The sequence below is a fragment of the Pyxicephalus adspersus genome, chromosome 3 (assembly GCF_032062135.1).
Source record: "Pyxicephalus adspersus chromosome 3, UCB_Pads_2.0, whole genome shotgun sequence".
NCBI lineage: Eukaryota > Metazoa > Chordata > Amphibia > Anura > Pyxicephalidae > Pyxicephalus > Pyxicephalus adspersus.
This window is the reverse complement of record NC_092860.1, coordinates 120908309-120925209: the sequence shown is the minus strand read 5'-3', so window position 1 is coordinate 120925209 and position 16901 is coordinate 120908309. Positions and strand designations below refer to the sequence as shown.

The 16901-nt window shown below is 37.7% G+C and overlaps 1 protein-coding gene across 1 annotated transcript in view; it reads right to left on the bottom strand.

Moving 5' to 3' along the window:
• MSR1 (macrophage scavenger receptor 1) overlaps positions 1-6113 on the bottom strand; it is a 15224-nt gene extending 9111 nt beyond the window's left edge. Inside the window, exons 1-3 of the mRNA XM_072406192.1 lie at positions 5965-6113; positions 5312-5422; positions 1274-1381 (exon numbers count right to left, since the gene is read on the bottom strand). Coding sequence (XP_072262293.1) covers positions 1274-1381; positions 5312-5414 — 211 coding nt within the window. The 5' untranslated portion in view covers positions 5415-5422; positions 5965-6113. The remainder of the gene's footprint in view (positions 1-1273; positions 1382-5311; positions 5423-5964) is intronic.
• Between the last annotated feature and the right edge of the window lie 10788 nt (positions 6114-16901).

Sequence of the window (16901 nt, the reverse complement as noted above, 5' to 3'; positions counted from 1 at the left end):
GAAAGAAAGAAAGAAAGAAAGAAAGAAAGAAAGAAAGAAAGAAAGAAAGAAAGAGAGAAAGAGGTAGAGTGGAAAGAGGGAGGGAAAATGGGAGAGGAGGGAGAGAGAGAGAGTAGAAAGATGGAGGAGAAAGGGAGAGAAAGAGAAGAGAGAGGGGTAATAGAGAATGAGAGGAAGATGGTACAGAGAGGGAGGAAGAGAAAAGAGAGTGGTAGGGGGAGAGAGAGTGAACAGGTCAAAAAAAGAGAGGGAGAGAGTGGTGAGAAAGGGGGGGGGATATTAGGAGAGATAATGGAATAGAGAAAGATTAGTGAAACCTTCAATACAGATGTTCACCTGCAAAGACTTTTTCACTGTATGTGACCTCGGTATAATTATTTTCACTTTCCCCTTTTCCTGCCTGTTACTGTTAGTGTTAGCCAGAAGTAGCAAGTTCCACTTCCACATGTTGTAATGCTGCCCCTAGTGGTCATGCTGCTTTAGGCCACGACCTAGGTGACCTTGTGGGAAATCAGGCCTTGCTAGTAACCTCTATAGAAACTTTGGGGTTCCATGGAACCCTAGTTGGGAAACATTGTATTATAGAGTTCAGTTTTAAAGTAGACATCTGGGATTAATATATTGACATATTCCTAGCTTTCAAACCAGCCCTTTGCAGTTATGGTGTAGAGTATTTGATCATCATGGCAATAGCACTGTAGTCCTTCTCTCAGCAGCTCAGCTCACTCCTCCTTACATCATTAACACCCAGTTAGTGGTAGTTAATTGGAGTATACCTATGCATTAGCAGCATTTATTTTGAATACAAAGTAATATGTTTATCCATTTTATGAAATGCAATTAGAAGAACTACCAGTCTGTGCTATATACATAAAAATCATCTAATGCAAATACCAATGTATAACATTATTGCCAGCAACATTAGCAATAATTGCTCAAGTGAAGTACAAGTTGGCTGGAAATATGGAATACCCATATTACCACCCTGATATATTAATTTCATTTATTTTTTTTGGTTCCCTTTTTTATTATGATCTAAACCTTGTGTACCAAGTTTGTGAGTTGACCATTAAGCATTATCCTAGGCCTAACCTAGCATCCTGGCATTAACCTAGCATCCTAGCATTAACATTATCCTAGGCTTGGGCAGAGTTGCTGGCATACAAATAAGTATTTAAATTAAGATAACTAGCATTATGTATATATATATATATATATATATATATATATATATATATATATATATATATTATATCTAGTTATGTTACTGTACCTTTTAGACTGATAGTAGCTATAAGAAGACCGAGTACAAGGATATAGAGTAAAACAATGGCAGCGATTGCAAAATTCAGTTTTCTTTCATTTCTCGGCGTGGATTTACCTGGAATATCAAATTTGTAGAGTATTATGCGCTTTTGTATTTGTGCTTTTATCATCAACTATTTATCTGGTCAAACAGAGTTTATACAAGTTGTAGAAAATAGAGAAAATCCAGAATATTGCAACATTCATAAAAACACAGAGTCAGTGCATCATTACAGTCAGTGTAAGTTTTGGCTTACATCAGTCCTTCAGCAGTCATGGAAACATATATGATTACATAATAACAAGCTTAGGTTGAATTTACACATATATTAGGTAATTTAACCAAAACTGTGTGTATGCCCTTCCTTCATGTATAGGCAGATGTTTCAGGATTTTACTAACAATGACTGTGATTTAAAAAAACATGTGTGTTCCATTTTAGACACCGTGATATGAATGTTTCATGTGACACATGCAGGGTAGTGTTGGTGTTCGAATTCAGGCTGTCCCTATATTCAACTCGAATATGGCTGTTCGAATTTGGATAGACCTGAAAAACACGGTATTCAACGGTAAAAGTTTGGGGGAAAAAAAATTAAAAAATGTGATTAAAAAAAAAATAAAAATTAATTTTCAAGTAATTTATTGAATGTTTGTGTTTTTTTAACTAACTTTTTTTTTACAGGTTTTCCCACAATGACATTATGATTCCCTCGGCTGTGCAGCCGTGGGAATCCTCCTGTCATTGCCAGATCTCCGGGAACTATAGGTGACGAATTGGGACTAGAGAAACTCTATCCAAGAACACATAGTACAGCGCTGCAACAGCGATCGCAACAGATTGCTTCTGTAGCCCTTTATTAGTTGTATGTGCCGTGTGTTCTTGGATAGAGTTTCTCTATCCAAGAACACATAGTACAGCGCTGTACAGAAATTGCTGTTGCCGCGCTGTGCTACTACTATGTGTTCTTGGATAGAGTTTCTCTATCCATCACCTATAGTTCTTGAATAGAGAAACTCTATCCAAAGAACACATAGTAGTAGCACAGCACGGCAACAGCAATTGCTGTACAGCGCTGTACTATGTGTTCTTGGATAGAGAAACTCTATCCAAGAACACACGGCACATACAACTAATAAAGGACTACAGAAGCAATCTGATTTCTCTTGCAGCCCTTAAAAGACCCTAAAAAAAAAACAAATGCTAGCACCATTGACTTCAATGGTGTTCGAATTCGTCATTTGATCACCTGGAGAATTTCTCACTATTCGATCGAATAGCTGTTGAATCGAATAGTGAGATATTCGACCAACACTAATGCACGGTAATAACAGGTTACAAAGAAAGTAATGAAAGGAGAAAAAAGAGTTAAGGAATGGTTGATTTACTAAAGGGACATAGTTGTTCACATTTATTTATCAATTTGGAAGGGATATTTTACTTAGCTTAGTAAATAGAATAAAGTTCTGCTGACTTCAACCATTCAATTATGTATGAGGAAATGTTTTTTTTTTTTTAGGTTTCCTTGCATGCAATTGAGTATTTTTTGCAATCAAAATTTTCACCATACTCACTAAGCTAAATGAATGATCTCCTGCAGAGAGAACAGCAAATATTCCTTTAGTAAATCAGACCAACACTGTAATATTTGTTAAAAAAAATATTATTTTGCAGTGATAAGTATTGAAAAATAATGTTTTCCTTTTTTTAAAGAACCACATTACTTACAGCTATATGGTACAGGTACATGACAGTTTGCACAGAGGTTACAGTTTAAACATTCCACAGAAATAAAAATTTCTTACTTTTTCTTGATGTTCATCTTGGTTTAAAATAATACATTGTGAGTGATTTATGTATGAAACTGACGGTTTGGAATTAATTGCTGCATAATGAATGTTTTCATCCTCATTGGGTATTTATATCTTTACCCAGGAGCCATTTTACCCATGTCAAGAGAATAGTAAGCAGCCCTGACAATCTGATGAAAATGACTGAGGTGGAACATAAATTTATTGCTGGGGGCTATCCACTCCATAAAAAGGAATGGTCATTACACATGGTTACACACCAGTCTTCTGGTGCTGTAAAAAGACTTCCTTTTTGTATTACAATCCCACCTTTAGCCACCCTACATAAATGCTAACATTAACAAACATTCCAACATGAATGAATTCCAACACTACCTTAAAACTATTCATACTAAATTGGTTAAATTGGACCATTTTTTATCCAAAAGACTTTCTTAATCATTAGTCATTAACATTATGTTTGGGATAAGGTAAATCAACTTTTGGTTTCCAGACATTACCTTGAACATTCTCATTTTTAATCCCAATTGAAATGCATAGTGATCAAGTGCAACTCTAACAAATAGTGGTAGGTCATTGTTAATTTGCCTGAAAAACATGGGAAGCATCATGAATGCATCAGGCCTGATTTATTAAAGCTCTCTGGGACTACAGAAAATTATCTATCATGGGAGAACCTGGGTAATCCAGCATAAATGGAAATGAAAATATTTTCCAAGTAATAACAAATGAGTTTGAAGAAATTCCAGGTTTTCCATATCACCCAGCTATTCCCATGATAGACTATCTTTTTCAGGCTTGGAACCTTTAATAAATGAGGCTCATCATCTCAACCCATTTTTACCTATGTATTCTGAAGGTAGATCAGCATCTACATCTATTTTTGTTAATATGCAAATTTTGTAGATAGGTCAGCTTTATTTCTTTCTTATTTCTACATGTTTTTTTTCAAGCTTCTATAAGTGAAACTCTTACTTATACTTACTTTGTTTGTTGTAATTAAGATGTATTTCTAGTTGTAATATACAATTCTGTTGCTATACCTATCATTATTTATGTGTCTTACTTTTTAATTTATCAATACTTTGTAACACAGTATGAAGAGTTATTGTTAGATACTTCATTTGCTGTTCCTGTATTCATAAACTGCCCAACTTGATACCACCTATCTAGATCTGTTTTTATGGGTGATGAAGGGCCAAGACTATAACTTTTCCTAATTGTAATAAAACAGTTTCTGAATAATAAATCATTTTCATTTTTAAGTGCTGCAACCTAATATATATCAGTTCTTAGATGATGTGGCTGAATGACTTTTTCTCGTGATCAGGACACTTACTATATTAGGATGACAGCGCACAATTGCCATATTATTTAGAGGAGAATAATTGTTAACTTAGGCTGCTTTCCTGATTTGGAAAACACAAACCTCCCTGTCTCCTCATTTCTATCGAACAAGGAGGAGAAACTGTGCAGTTAATGGAAGACAGACTGAAAACGTTATTACATTGATTAATATTTTAGTTTAGTACACTGAAAGTAACTGTTGATCTGTTAAGATCAACATGTACTTTTTACTACTTGCAGAAAAAAAAAAATTTTAAACTTAGTACAAAAAAAAGAAAATCCAGCCACCAATTAGCATTCAAATCCTTCCCCAAGTGCCACTTGGGTACCAGCAGACAGGTAGTGCTTTGCTATGACTAAAAAAACTTGTACTGAATTGTAAATCTGTGTAGCAGAGATATAAGGGGTCTAATAGATAGGTTCTTCCTTTAGCACAATTAACCTGCAATATTTTATCATATAGGGATCAGTTAAAAGTAAACATAATAAGAAAATGTATTTAAAAAAACAAAAAATATATAAATATAAACAAAAAATATAAGGGACCTATAGCTTAGCACTATATTATCACATTGGTTGAATATACAAATATATAGGGTAATATTATCAAAACAGGGTGTGTGCCTTTCCTTCATGTGTAGGCAGATGTTTAACGATTTGAATTTAAAAATACAAAAAATATATAAATACAAACAAACAATATAAGGGACCTATAGCTTAGCACTATACTGTCACATAGTGGCTGTTCAACCCCTTGTGAGTAACACTGAATATTAAATAAAAAAACACTAAAAACAAACATTATTATGCATAGTGACATAGAACAGCACAAGCTAGAAATACTTACCGGATGGTAAAAGAGACTTCTGTGACACATTATCTAACTGATCATCGGATCGATCAAAGCTAGTAATGACATCATCATCAAGTGATTTTGACCATTTCGCCATTGATTTCACTGTAAAAAATAACATCATTTACAATTTTTTTGTGGTTGTGTGCTGTGCAATACATTTCCCTTCATATCAGAACTTTTGTGGTGTGTTCTGTTTTAATTGCTGATTACTTTATGAATTTAATGATCAAAATTTTCTGTAAAGCACTGCAAATATGTTGGTACAAACAGAGTGGCATAAGAACTGCAGTAAATTTACCAATTTACAAAAATGGGCGACTACAGGTTTAACATTTTAAATGTATACATAAGAGATATGTTTTCATTGTATTACTGTAAAACAAATGCTACATGTTTTCTTTATACATTTATGTGAAACAACACAAATACAAATGGCTCGCTTTTGTTACATCCAATGTTTGTGATTGTATTTTTTTTAAAAACAACATCATGCAAAGTTATTGGAAATAACAGAATATAGTGTATATTTTTTATACAGTTTGCACTAACACTGTACGAGTAAAATAAAGGTAAGCGTTGAGAAAAATCCCTATTTTTTACATTTCTAAAAACTAAAATAATTAAATAATTAAATATAGTCTCACCTTTATGCCACACTTGCAATAGGATAAAGTGTGGTTCTTAGATTTCCATATGAAACTAGAAGTCTTTCGTGAGACTTCTTTCCTTTATAACACAATGATGACTCATGCTGTCATCTGACAGAGCATTAGTGGTCTGTACATTTACCATGTAAGCAAACTGCAGAGACTGTTCTTATAGAGTGACCTGCAACCAAATTCCCATAGTGTACAAGTTCTGTTTAAATGGGACCTGTGATAAACAAGCATAAGAAATAAAAAAACAACATTCTATTTAATTCCTAGGTATTACATATAGTACATAGTAAAAAAAATCATCTGGTCCTTTGCAGGTTTTAAAATTATTTAAATATATATCCTTAGGTACACACAATAGATTCAACTGTGTTTATTTAGAAAAAAAGAAATCCAATATAGAGAAACATTGTATGAAAACTAAGTACACCCCCATAATTCAATACAGGTAGTCCCCGGGTTACATACGAGATGGCGACTGTAGGTTTGTTCTTAAGTTGAATTTGTATTAAGTCGGAACAGGTACAATATTTTAATAAATACAATTAGGACAGATGTTTGTCTCAACATAATATTAGGCAGTGTGGTGTCAGTTACCCTCACTGTGAGCTAATCACAAACAAAGCAAAAAATAAACATTTTATGGAGCCTAGACATTCATTAACTTCTGGAGCAAGCTGTGCTCACCCCCCTAAGATCACCCACAGCCTCAGCTGTGTTTAGCAAAAGACTTCTTCTGGAAGTCATGCAAACCGCCCCCTCCAAGCCTCTGTTCTGCACACAGCAAGCAGGGAAACCCGTTTGTATCTAGGAGGCGTCCGTATGTCGGATGTCCTTAACCTGGGGACTACCTGTAACTCGTAAAACCCCATCAGCAGCAATAACTTGAAATCATTGTTTTGAGTGTGACTTTATCAGTCTCTTACATCATTGTGGAGGAATATTGGTTCACTCCTTTAAAACATTGCCTCAGTTTATTGAGGTTTTCAGGCATTCATTATTAACATCTCTCTTAAGGTTTCAATACAGTATTTTAAATGTGTTGTGGTTGGAATTTTGACTGGACCATTGCAACAACTTGATTATTTTTTATTTTTTCAACCAGTCTGTGTTTTCTTTGGTGGTGTGTTTGGGATCCTTGTCATATTCCATGAGCCAATATCAGCCAAGCGTTGGCTGTCACACAGATGGTTTCACATTTGACTCTAGAATACTTTAGTATACACAGAAGTTTATAGTGTACTCAATGGGCCTAATTTATTACAGCTCTCTAAGGCTGGAGAGGATACACTCTGATACGCGGATGATCCAGCAAAACCTGGAATGGATTTCTTCAAGGTAATTTGTTATTTGATAGCAAATATTTTGAATCCTCAAACAGATATATTTCAGGTTTTCAGCTTCACTGATAAAAAATATATCTTCTCCAGCCTTGGGGAACTTTAATAAACCTTCATATACCTTCTATAAAACTATTTTCTCCACAACTAGAAGTAAATTTAGATAGCATAGCTACAAACTTACCTTTATACTTGCTCCCCAGCAGCATACACTCCCTTACAGCTTTGCTTTTCATGTGACTGGTACACCACTGCCTCTCCATTAGCTTTGTTGCCTGGCCAGTTGCAGCTCTAAAGTCAACATTAGAATGCAGAGCTATTACCCTGCACTGCACAGGAGGATTTCAGTGGCCTGCCAATATGAGAGATGTGCCGTATGGTTGTCCTGCTGTGCTTCATGTTGTATGAATATTTGGCGCCAGAAGTTAAATTCAGCACTTTGGATTGCACTACAGAAAGTCTAAACTTGGCAAAACCACACAACACAGCTACTATTAACTCCTGCTGCCTGACGATATTTATACAAACAGGGAGGAACTAACTGGGTGAGAACTGAGATGTAGAAAACTGAGAAATTGCACTTACTGATCATCTATCAATAACCAGATTAGAGATATCGCAGTTTATCTCTTTTAAACAGGATGTGACATTTCCGAGACATAGGTGGGAAGACATAGCACAGGGGCTGAGGGTACTAGCTCTGTATTTATAGACACATAGGAGCTATGGCAGCTGCTTGGGTGAGTGGATGGGTGTTACCAGGACCAGCTCAAAGTAGTGTTGTTGCCTTCTTGTTATCAACCAAGCATGCAAGAGTTATGGATGACCCTGTGGGCTCTAGGAGCAGTGGCCTAGTTGTGATTGCAACCATTTAAAAGTTGTTACTAATCCAGTATAGACAGTCTTTTTAATGTAGAACTTGAAATCTTGAATTTTAAACTGAAACTATCATTTTATACATTAGATTACCCTGATAAAAATAAAGTTGTACATGCACAGAAACCTGTTTTCAGACACCTGATAAACACTCATGTGAACAAATAATCCCATGGAATTTACTGACTTTTTCAACGTTTGATTACAAATAACAGTAGATGTTATTCACATAATCCTAATGAATAAAAAATAGATTTGTCACGTGCAAAAAGTAATTACCATCACTTTAAATCCATGATCATGGTCATAATAAGGTGTTTCAGGTTAGATGCCAATGATTACAAAAGATTGTGCAAGTTAAAAGGATGCACTTGTTTTATTTATACCTCAGATATCTAGGGTCTGGTGTTCTCTTTATTATCGATATGTCGAATATCAGCTGACAGCTCCACTACCCTGATTGCTTTACTAGTTGTATGTGTTCTTGAATAGAGTTTCTCTATCCAAGAACACAAGGGTCCTGTGTTCTAGATAGAGAAACTCTATCCAAGAAAAGGGATAGTTCTCCCTGATTGGTTGAAGAAAGCACTAGAGGTTTTGAATGCGGAGACTTGTCCCCATTTAACTTCTAGTGCCTGGGATTGCACACTGTTCTCAATGAATGCCGCGGTGGCTTCATTCATTGAGAAGATCCCCGGCACTAGAGGCTAAATGGGGACAAGTCTCCCCATTCATTCACCTCCAGTGCTCTGTGATTGGCTGGGAAAAGGAAAATCCTGATGACGCTTGAGCTTTCATCAGGGTTTACCTTTCCTCAACCAATAACAGAGCACTAGAGGTGATGAATGGGGAGACTTGTCCTCATTTAACCTCTAGAGCCCGGGGATGCCACACTGACAGGTGAATTCTGTCATTGTAGGATAACCTGTAAAAAAATAAAAGTTAGTTACACAAATCACACACATTCAATAAATTACTTTAACATTAATTATTTTTTAACACATTTTTTTACACACAAATTTGCGCCCTCAAATCCCCTGTTTTTTGGGTCGGGTCTATTCGAATTCGAACAGCCATATTCGGGTCAAATATAAGAACAACCTGAATTCGAACACTAACACTAATCATTATGTATATAAATTGGACAAATAAATATATTACTAAATTATATAAAATCAATCATTCTAGGGTAAAGCAATCATCCTTTGAATGAAAGGAACATGAATTTCACACACATATATACACTGATTTTACATTTACAAATACAGTGCAGTGGTTGGAAGGTGTGCCAGTATTCCTCAACTACAGCAGCATTATTATTACTTTCTGCCTTAGTTCCACACTTGTGGATTACAACTCTTGCTTGTCATATTCAACCTTTGAATAAAGATCTAAACCTTTGGATGCAGGAAGTCTTTTGTGTGAATGACTTTTGATATATGGGACAATGGTTTAATTACTTGTAGAGTGATAGTTAACTTTGTTAAGTCAACAGCCTAAACTCCTTTTAGAAAGTATAGTGACAAAATAAAGAATGGAGATACTCATTTTAAGTAATTCACAAGTTTCCATTTCTCTTTATAGCACAAAGGGGGAAAGATTGAAACTCAAATATCCTGTGGTTACCTTAAAAGGACTGAGAATCATGATGTGCTGTAAGCCAGGCATAATAATTCTGATCTGGATTCTCCTATTTGCATTGAGCATTAGGACACAAAGCAGGGTCTATGTAAAAAAGGGAAGCTTTAATTCCAGGAATTATTTTTACATGTTCTGCTTTATTTCTCTATTTTTCTAAAGTCTGGTGTTCTCTCTAAAGAATAATAAAGTGACATCTTAGAGCAGGGGTGTCAAACTCGAATTAACAGTGGGCCAAAATTAAAAACTTAGACAAAGTCGCGAACCAACCTTGAAAATTATTGAAAAAATTTGGGTCGCCAAGAAGCCCCTGTAACTCCAAAAGCCTCCAGGCACCTCCCACATGTAGCTGAGGGGGGATGATGGAAAATGCCAGACGCAGCCAATGCGGGGCTAAATCTTATGAGTGGCCCACTGTTTGAACTCCCTCTTCATTGAAATAGCGCCGCTACTACAATTCCCGGCATTATTGGCATCTATAAAACAGTCCAATGCGGGGCCACGCATAGGCAGAGAGCCCGCTGGTCTATAGACGTGAGTGATGCCGGGAATTGTAGTAGCGGCTCTATCTGTAGTAGCGGGCCAGCTGAAGTTCATATTTAGGATTCCTTTGGGGGCCAAAAAACGGACATTGCGGGCCAGAGTTTGATACCCCTGATTTAGAGAATATGTTGTCTCCCATCAAAAGTCTCAGATCCTTCTGTTTAGAGAGTCTACTGAGTGCCACAGGTTATGGCACAAGAAAAAGGGTTAAAACCTACACTATTTTATGCATATTTATGCATAAAATAGTGTCATTTTTACCTATTTTGCCCCATATATGGCCGTCCATCAGGGATGTTTCCCACTCTCCACTCTCTGTAATAATGAGTGTTCTACTATCTGCCTGGGGTTTGGGTTTAATTTAGGAAAATAACAACCATTATTTAGGATGCAAATGACCTCTTCAGTAAATTATCTTCTATGTGCTGTGTAATTCTTCAATATAATGCTGATTAAGCAAAAAATCAAGAAAGTTCGTAGGGAAAAAGACACACTGCTGGTAACATAGTTACATTAATTGTGTGATAAATTTAAAAATCTAAACGGTGCATTCTTCTTTTCGCAATATTTTCATATGATAATAAACATCACATCTAAGTTCCTCCTTTGGTTACAGAAATCTAATTTAGTCAGCCATGAGGTTATATGTTTATTGTTAATAATAAAACCACTGTGTATATTATGCAATGACCTGTAACTTCTGCCAATTAGAAATATTGATGATACATGTATTTGCAAAAATGCAAACTTGCAATAATACATGCCCTATAGTGGCACAACAGCATTTTCTGTGGTAATGTGAGACATTAAGAAAACATTTCTGTTAAACAAAATTGATAAACACTGCAAATCACTAAGTAAGTTAAAGAATGACTCCAGCCAAAAATGTAAAGCTTTGTTTGATTTTATTGTTGTTTTATTGTTGTGTTAATTGCAGAAACCAGTGCAATGTGATATAGTTCATCAATAAATGTTGTATGCCATTAACATTCTTGAAATAAAATAAAAAAATATATTTGCTTTGCTGTTTTGCAGATTGAGAAAATTCCTGCTGTGTGATATAATATAAAGAAAAAAGATAAAATAAATAAGCAGCATTGCATGAATTAACAAGCTAAATTTAAAAGGCCTATGTGACATAATTAGAGAACATTTTATGTGCAGCATACAAATAATTTAAGTAAGTCTTTTTGTAGTCCATAAAGTATAGAAAATGTTCTTATAGAGTACCTTTCATCGTGTCCAGTAAAGTTTTTTTTTTAAATCTTTGAAAAAATCAGTGAAGGAATTTGATTGGCAACTATGGGCAACAATTCCTCTTTTGCAGCATATTTTATGATATAATTATTTAATATTTTAATAAATAAGGTGAATAGGCTAGATATATAATGAAACCACTTAGATTAATTTATTCCTCAGAGTAGTATGATGCACACGATCAGAACAGTTAACTAAACAATACAACTTACATCTAGTCAACACAAAATGCAAAAATTAAACAAAAATTACATTTAAAAATATATATGTAGTGACAATGATGTGCCAAGGCAACTCTGCAAAATGTGGTTAAGAACTCTGGTCACAAATCTCGCATTCTAGGGCATAAATAGAAAATTGATGCAGTCAGAGCAGGTTTGCTTCCGAGGAAGCCCCTCTTTTCCCATAGGTGTAGAGTTACACAAGAATCTCAGATTCAGGTATATACAGGTTGACAATCGAAAATCCGGCCATCCATAATCCGGTTCCTTCAGTTTTACGGCATGAGTTTCGGAGCGCATTGTCAAAACAGGGACTGTAGTACAATGTTTGTCCACTTATGTGGATTGTGCTGTTCTGCAGAAACAGCTGTTAGGTCTTGCTTGCTAAACTAAATACACGCTGAGACGTCCCTGCTGCCTGCTCCCTGGAACTGTGCCAGATGTCCGCAGGTGCTGCGAGAGGAAGGCTGGCCTGTGTGTGGACGTAAGTAAAACTTTCAAAAATCCGGAATTTTTGAAAATCCCGCACTCCTCAGGTCTGGGGGTTGCCGGATTTTTGAATGTCAACTTTATATTTTTTTAAACACTGACAGATTTATTCTCTTCACCGAGGGTCTGCAAGGGTCTGAAAGGGCCCTAAATTTGCTTTTAAGATCTTCTACATTCAGCTATGAGCATGTTATCTTTAGCCTACCTTCTTCTGTTTTGAAGTTCTGAAGGCTCTATCCTTTTTCTCCAGCCATGCTCCTCTCATTCTATGTTAGACATGAAGGTTAAATAGTAAGAGTTTACTAACTACTTTGCCAATCTTGAACCAGTCTGTGCTTCAATATTTTGTCCTAACTGTGGCTTTTACTTACTATTGATAAGTGTGAATATTCTTTGTGGGGACAATTAGATCTTCGGATATACCTATTTTTCTCAGGACATTCACCAGGCTGACAATTTCACCAGGCTGACACAGTTAGGCTTTGCTCTAGTAAATTAAAGACATTTGACTCAATTCTACATTCAATACAGTACCAGTACCCAAATGTGAGATTCAGTTCAAGGGTGAAAATTGCTAATCAGTTTGAAAGGGTTGTAGAATCCTATTGCATTCAACAGAGGTATAGAAATGGATCTGATGATACCACGTCTGAGCAAACTGTTCAGCTATCTTGGAATCAGTGGAGATCAAGTCTTTCATGTGGTAAATGTCAGCTACCCTACGTAGCCAATGGTCCAAAGTTGGGGGGGAAGTACTCTTCCAGCAAGCTGGGATACATGCCTTAGCCGCGTTTCGAAGATGCCTCAGGAGAGAGGGTTTATACGCTTTCATTGAGAGATGTGAAACATGTAGTAACGCTAGCTCAGGTTTGTTCCTGATATCTACCTCTGTGAGTTGGAGAGTGACGTCTGCTACTGAGGCCCAAAAAGATCTTAAATTCGGGCATTCCCAAAAAAATATGTAATAGGGTGCCTGGGGCAGAGCCGCATCTCCAGTAAATATTATCTGTCTGTGGGAAGAGCTTGGCAAGTTTTGATGGGTACCATCGGGTGGCCAACTTGTAGTTGCAGATAGAGACCTTGTGGCAAAAATGAAGCATCGTCTCCCGCTGCTCATCTGTAAAATGCATGTTCAATTCCGTTTCCCATTTGCTCGCAAAAGTTGGGGATCCTGGGGTGTAGGCTGCCAGTAGCTCTTGGTAGGCATAGGCTAACTTCCCCTCAGGGAGTGTTTAGTGGCGCAAAGGGATTCTAAGGGTAGCAAAAATAGGGTAAAGTAAACTGAAGTACATACGAAAGCTGTAAGGTGTGCCAGGGGGTCAGGGGGGCCAGTTTCTTATCTATTTAAAGTGTAGGTAAGTGGATCCATTCTCCATTCTGGAGGAAATGTAAAGCCCTATAGACACCTTTGTCACGCCAGAGCCGGTATATTGTGTCAGAGAGCCCAGTGGGAAAATCCGGATTCCCCAATATCGGAGATAGGGAAGATGGGTAGGTGGTCATTTTCAGGGAGGCAAAGAATTTGTAGACCACCTTAAGAGTCTCACCTATTAATGGATGTTGAAGCATGGGAGATGTGACCACAGTTGGGGCCCAGGCCAGGGAGTCGGAACTGATGAGCAAGCGTCCTCTAATCTAGCCCATAACTTAGTGCCACCATTTGTGCACCAGTCTAGTAGCCTGGACAGATGTACTGCCTGATGGTACAGGACAGGGTCCGGAAACGTCAGTCCTCCCTTATCCTTGGGGAGCCTTAGAACGTTTATTCCTATCCTTGGGGTTCCCGGATACCAAATAAATTTTATAATATCTGAACGTAACTTATGTAGGATGTGGTTTGGGACGTATATTGGGAGGCCCTGTAAAACATACAACAATCTTGACAATACAATTATTTTTAACACATTACACCTCCCAAGGTAAAAGTCTTCTGTATTTCTGGAGGTCTTCCTTAAATTGGTTGAGCAACGGTAGAAAATTAAGGTCAACAACCTGTGACAAATGAGCGGGGATCTGGGTGCCCAAATATGATATGGAGACGGTGGCCCATTTAAAAGGAAAAGAGGGCAACAACGCCTCCTTAGTGGATTGTGGAAGGGTGAGGCTCAGAGCCTCTGACTTCTGCAAGTTAATTTTAAAATTAGAGAGATCAGCAAATTTACGCAGTTCCAATAAAGGATTTGGTAAGGAGGTAAATGGCGAGGTGACAAAGAAAAGTAAGTTATCTGCATAGGCCGCCACATTGTGTTCTGTTTGACTGATCCGCATTCCCTTGATGTCAGGACTAGATCGCACAAGTAATAAAAAGGGTTCAAGGGTAAGGACAAAGAGCAGGGGAGACAAGGGACACCCCTGTCAGGTCCCATTCGTGATAGTGACTGGCTGTGAAAGTTCACCGTTTATCCTCACTCTAGCGCTTGGTGAAAAGTACAGGGCGCCTATCCATTGTAGTAACTTAGCTGGCAAGCCTAAGTGTGCTAAAGTAGCGAGGAGAAAAATCCAATCCACTCTGTCGAATGCTTTTTTCGCATCCATGGAAATCAGCAGGAGTGGAGAATTATGGGCGTGGGCATGGTCAGTGATGTTTAAGGTGCACGTAGTATTGTCCCTGGCCTCCCTCATGGGTAGAAAACTACTCTGGTCGGGGTGTATAATGCCATCTATTACACTCTGGGCTAGTATGCTGGCCAACAGTTTCAAGTCACAGTTAAGCAGAGATATTGGCTGGTAGCTAGCACAGAGTTGCGGGTCTTTGTCGGGTTTTAATAATACAGAGATGTGGGCAGCCAACAAGTCTTGGGGGAGACCATGACCTTGAGGTAAAGCGTTTACAAATGAGACCAGTTGTGGGCTAAGGATAGGAAAGAGTTTCTTATAATATGCTATTGTAAGGCCATCTGAGCCAAGCGCCTTCACTGCGCTTGTGCGTCTAACTGCTGACTGCAATTCAAGCAATTGAATCGGCTTGTCTAATAGTTTGACAGTTTCGGTTGGAATCGTTGGAAAGTCTGAGGCTCTAAAGGAAGTCACAGATTTTTCTGCCTTATCAGTAGTGGCTAAATCAATCTGGATTGATTTCAGTTTGTACAATTGACTGTAAAAGTCATTGAATACATGAGCGATGTCGCCAGTAGAGTGAACAACTGTACCCGCAGGGGTCTTGATACTCGGAATGAACATAGCCGCCTTTTTTGATTTTAGTGCTCATACTTTTAATGCTCATAATAAAAATGTTTGCACTTACTTAGTTGAGCTTTGGCTTTCTCCCTGTAAAGAGAGTTAATTTGAGTACGTTGGAATGTATTTGGGCTTCCAGATCCGCAGTATAAAGCCGTTTGTGTACTAGCTCCAATTGATGCAATTCTTAGAGTAAGGTATCAAGGCGTTCTAAGCTGGCTTTCTTTAACCTGCTACCTTGTTGAATAAATATTCCTCTGATGAAGCATTTGTGAGCTTCCCAGACATGAGACGGGTTATCTGTGGACCCCTCGTTGCTTGAGAAAAAAGCGTTGAGCTCCCTCTCAATCTTATCAGAAAAGTCTGGGGTCTCGAGTAATAATTCATTAAGTCTCCATGAAGTAAATTTAGGGACAATATGCCTCCCTTTGAAGACCACAATAGAGACTGGAGCGTGATCAGAAAAGATTATGTTTGAATCAGTGACCTGTAGTATGGCGCTATGGGATACCAAAAAAAAAATCAAGTCTGGAGTAGGTATCATGGACTGGGGAATAGAAGGTGTAATCTCTAGTCCCAGGGTGTTGTATCCTCCAAATGTCTACAAATTGATTGCCATGCAGCAGTGATTTAAGCTTCTTGTGAAGAGAGTAAGGTAAATGTGAACGAGCCTTGAAGACATCTAATGATGGAGAGAGCATTAAATTGAAATCTCCACCAAAAACAACAGTACCCACTTCGAGTTCAGACAACATCATAAGCACCTGCTCCAATATGAACAGTTGGTTGGTATTAGGTAGGTAAACATTTACCAAGGTGTACAGTTAGTTTCTCAGGCATCTTGCCCTGAACTATGAGAAAGCATCCTACTGGATCAGATCTTAAGATGGAAAGAAACCATGGCAGTGAACCATCTATCAAAATGCTGACTCCTTTAGATTTGGAGTTGGATGAGGTACTGTGGTAACTAAATTGAAAGTGCTTGTTGCGCATGGTAGGGACTTTATTGCGGCGGAAATGTGTCTCCTGTAAGAAGGCTATGTTGCACTAGGTTTTCTTAGGATCATTCAACAATATTGAGCGTTTGGTGGGTTCAAGCCCTTAGTATTCAAAGATGTGATTGTAATCGACATCTTGCAATGGAGTGGAGCTCAGGACTGTTGCAGTAAAAGGGTGTCTGGGGGGGTAGAATCAGGAAGAGGCTCAGTAAAAACCAGGGGTTTGTGTCCCAATTAAGGACTAAGGGAGCGAGGACAGGGTGGAGAGCGATGTGTTAAAGAAGGGCACAGCCTGGCGTGATGGGGTGTTGGCACTCTGCAGGGCACTCCTGATGGATCATCTAGCACATCCAACCAATCAGGAACAGTGACCGATTCCAGAAAAG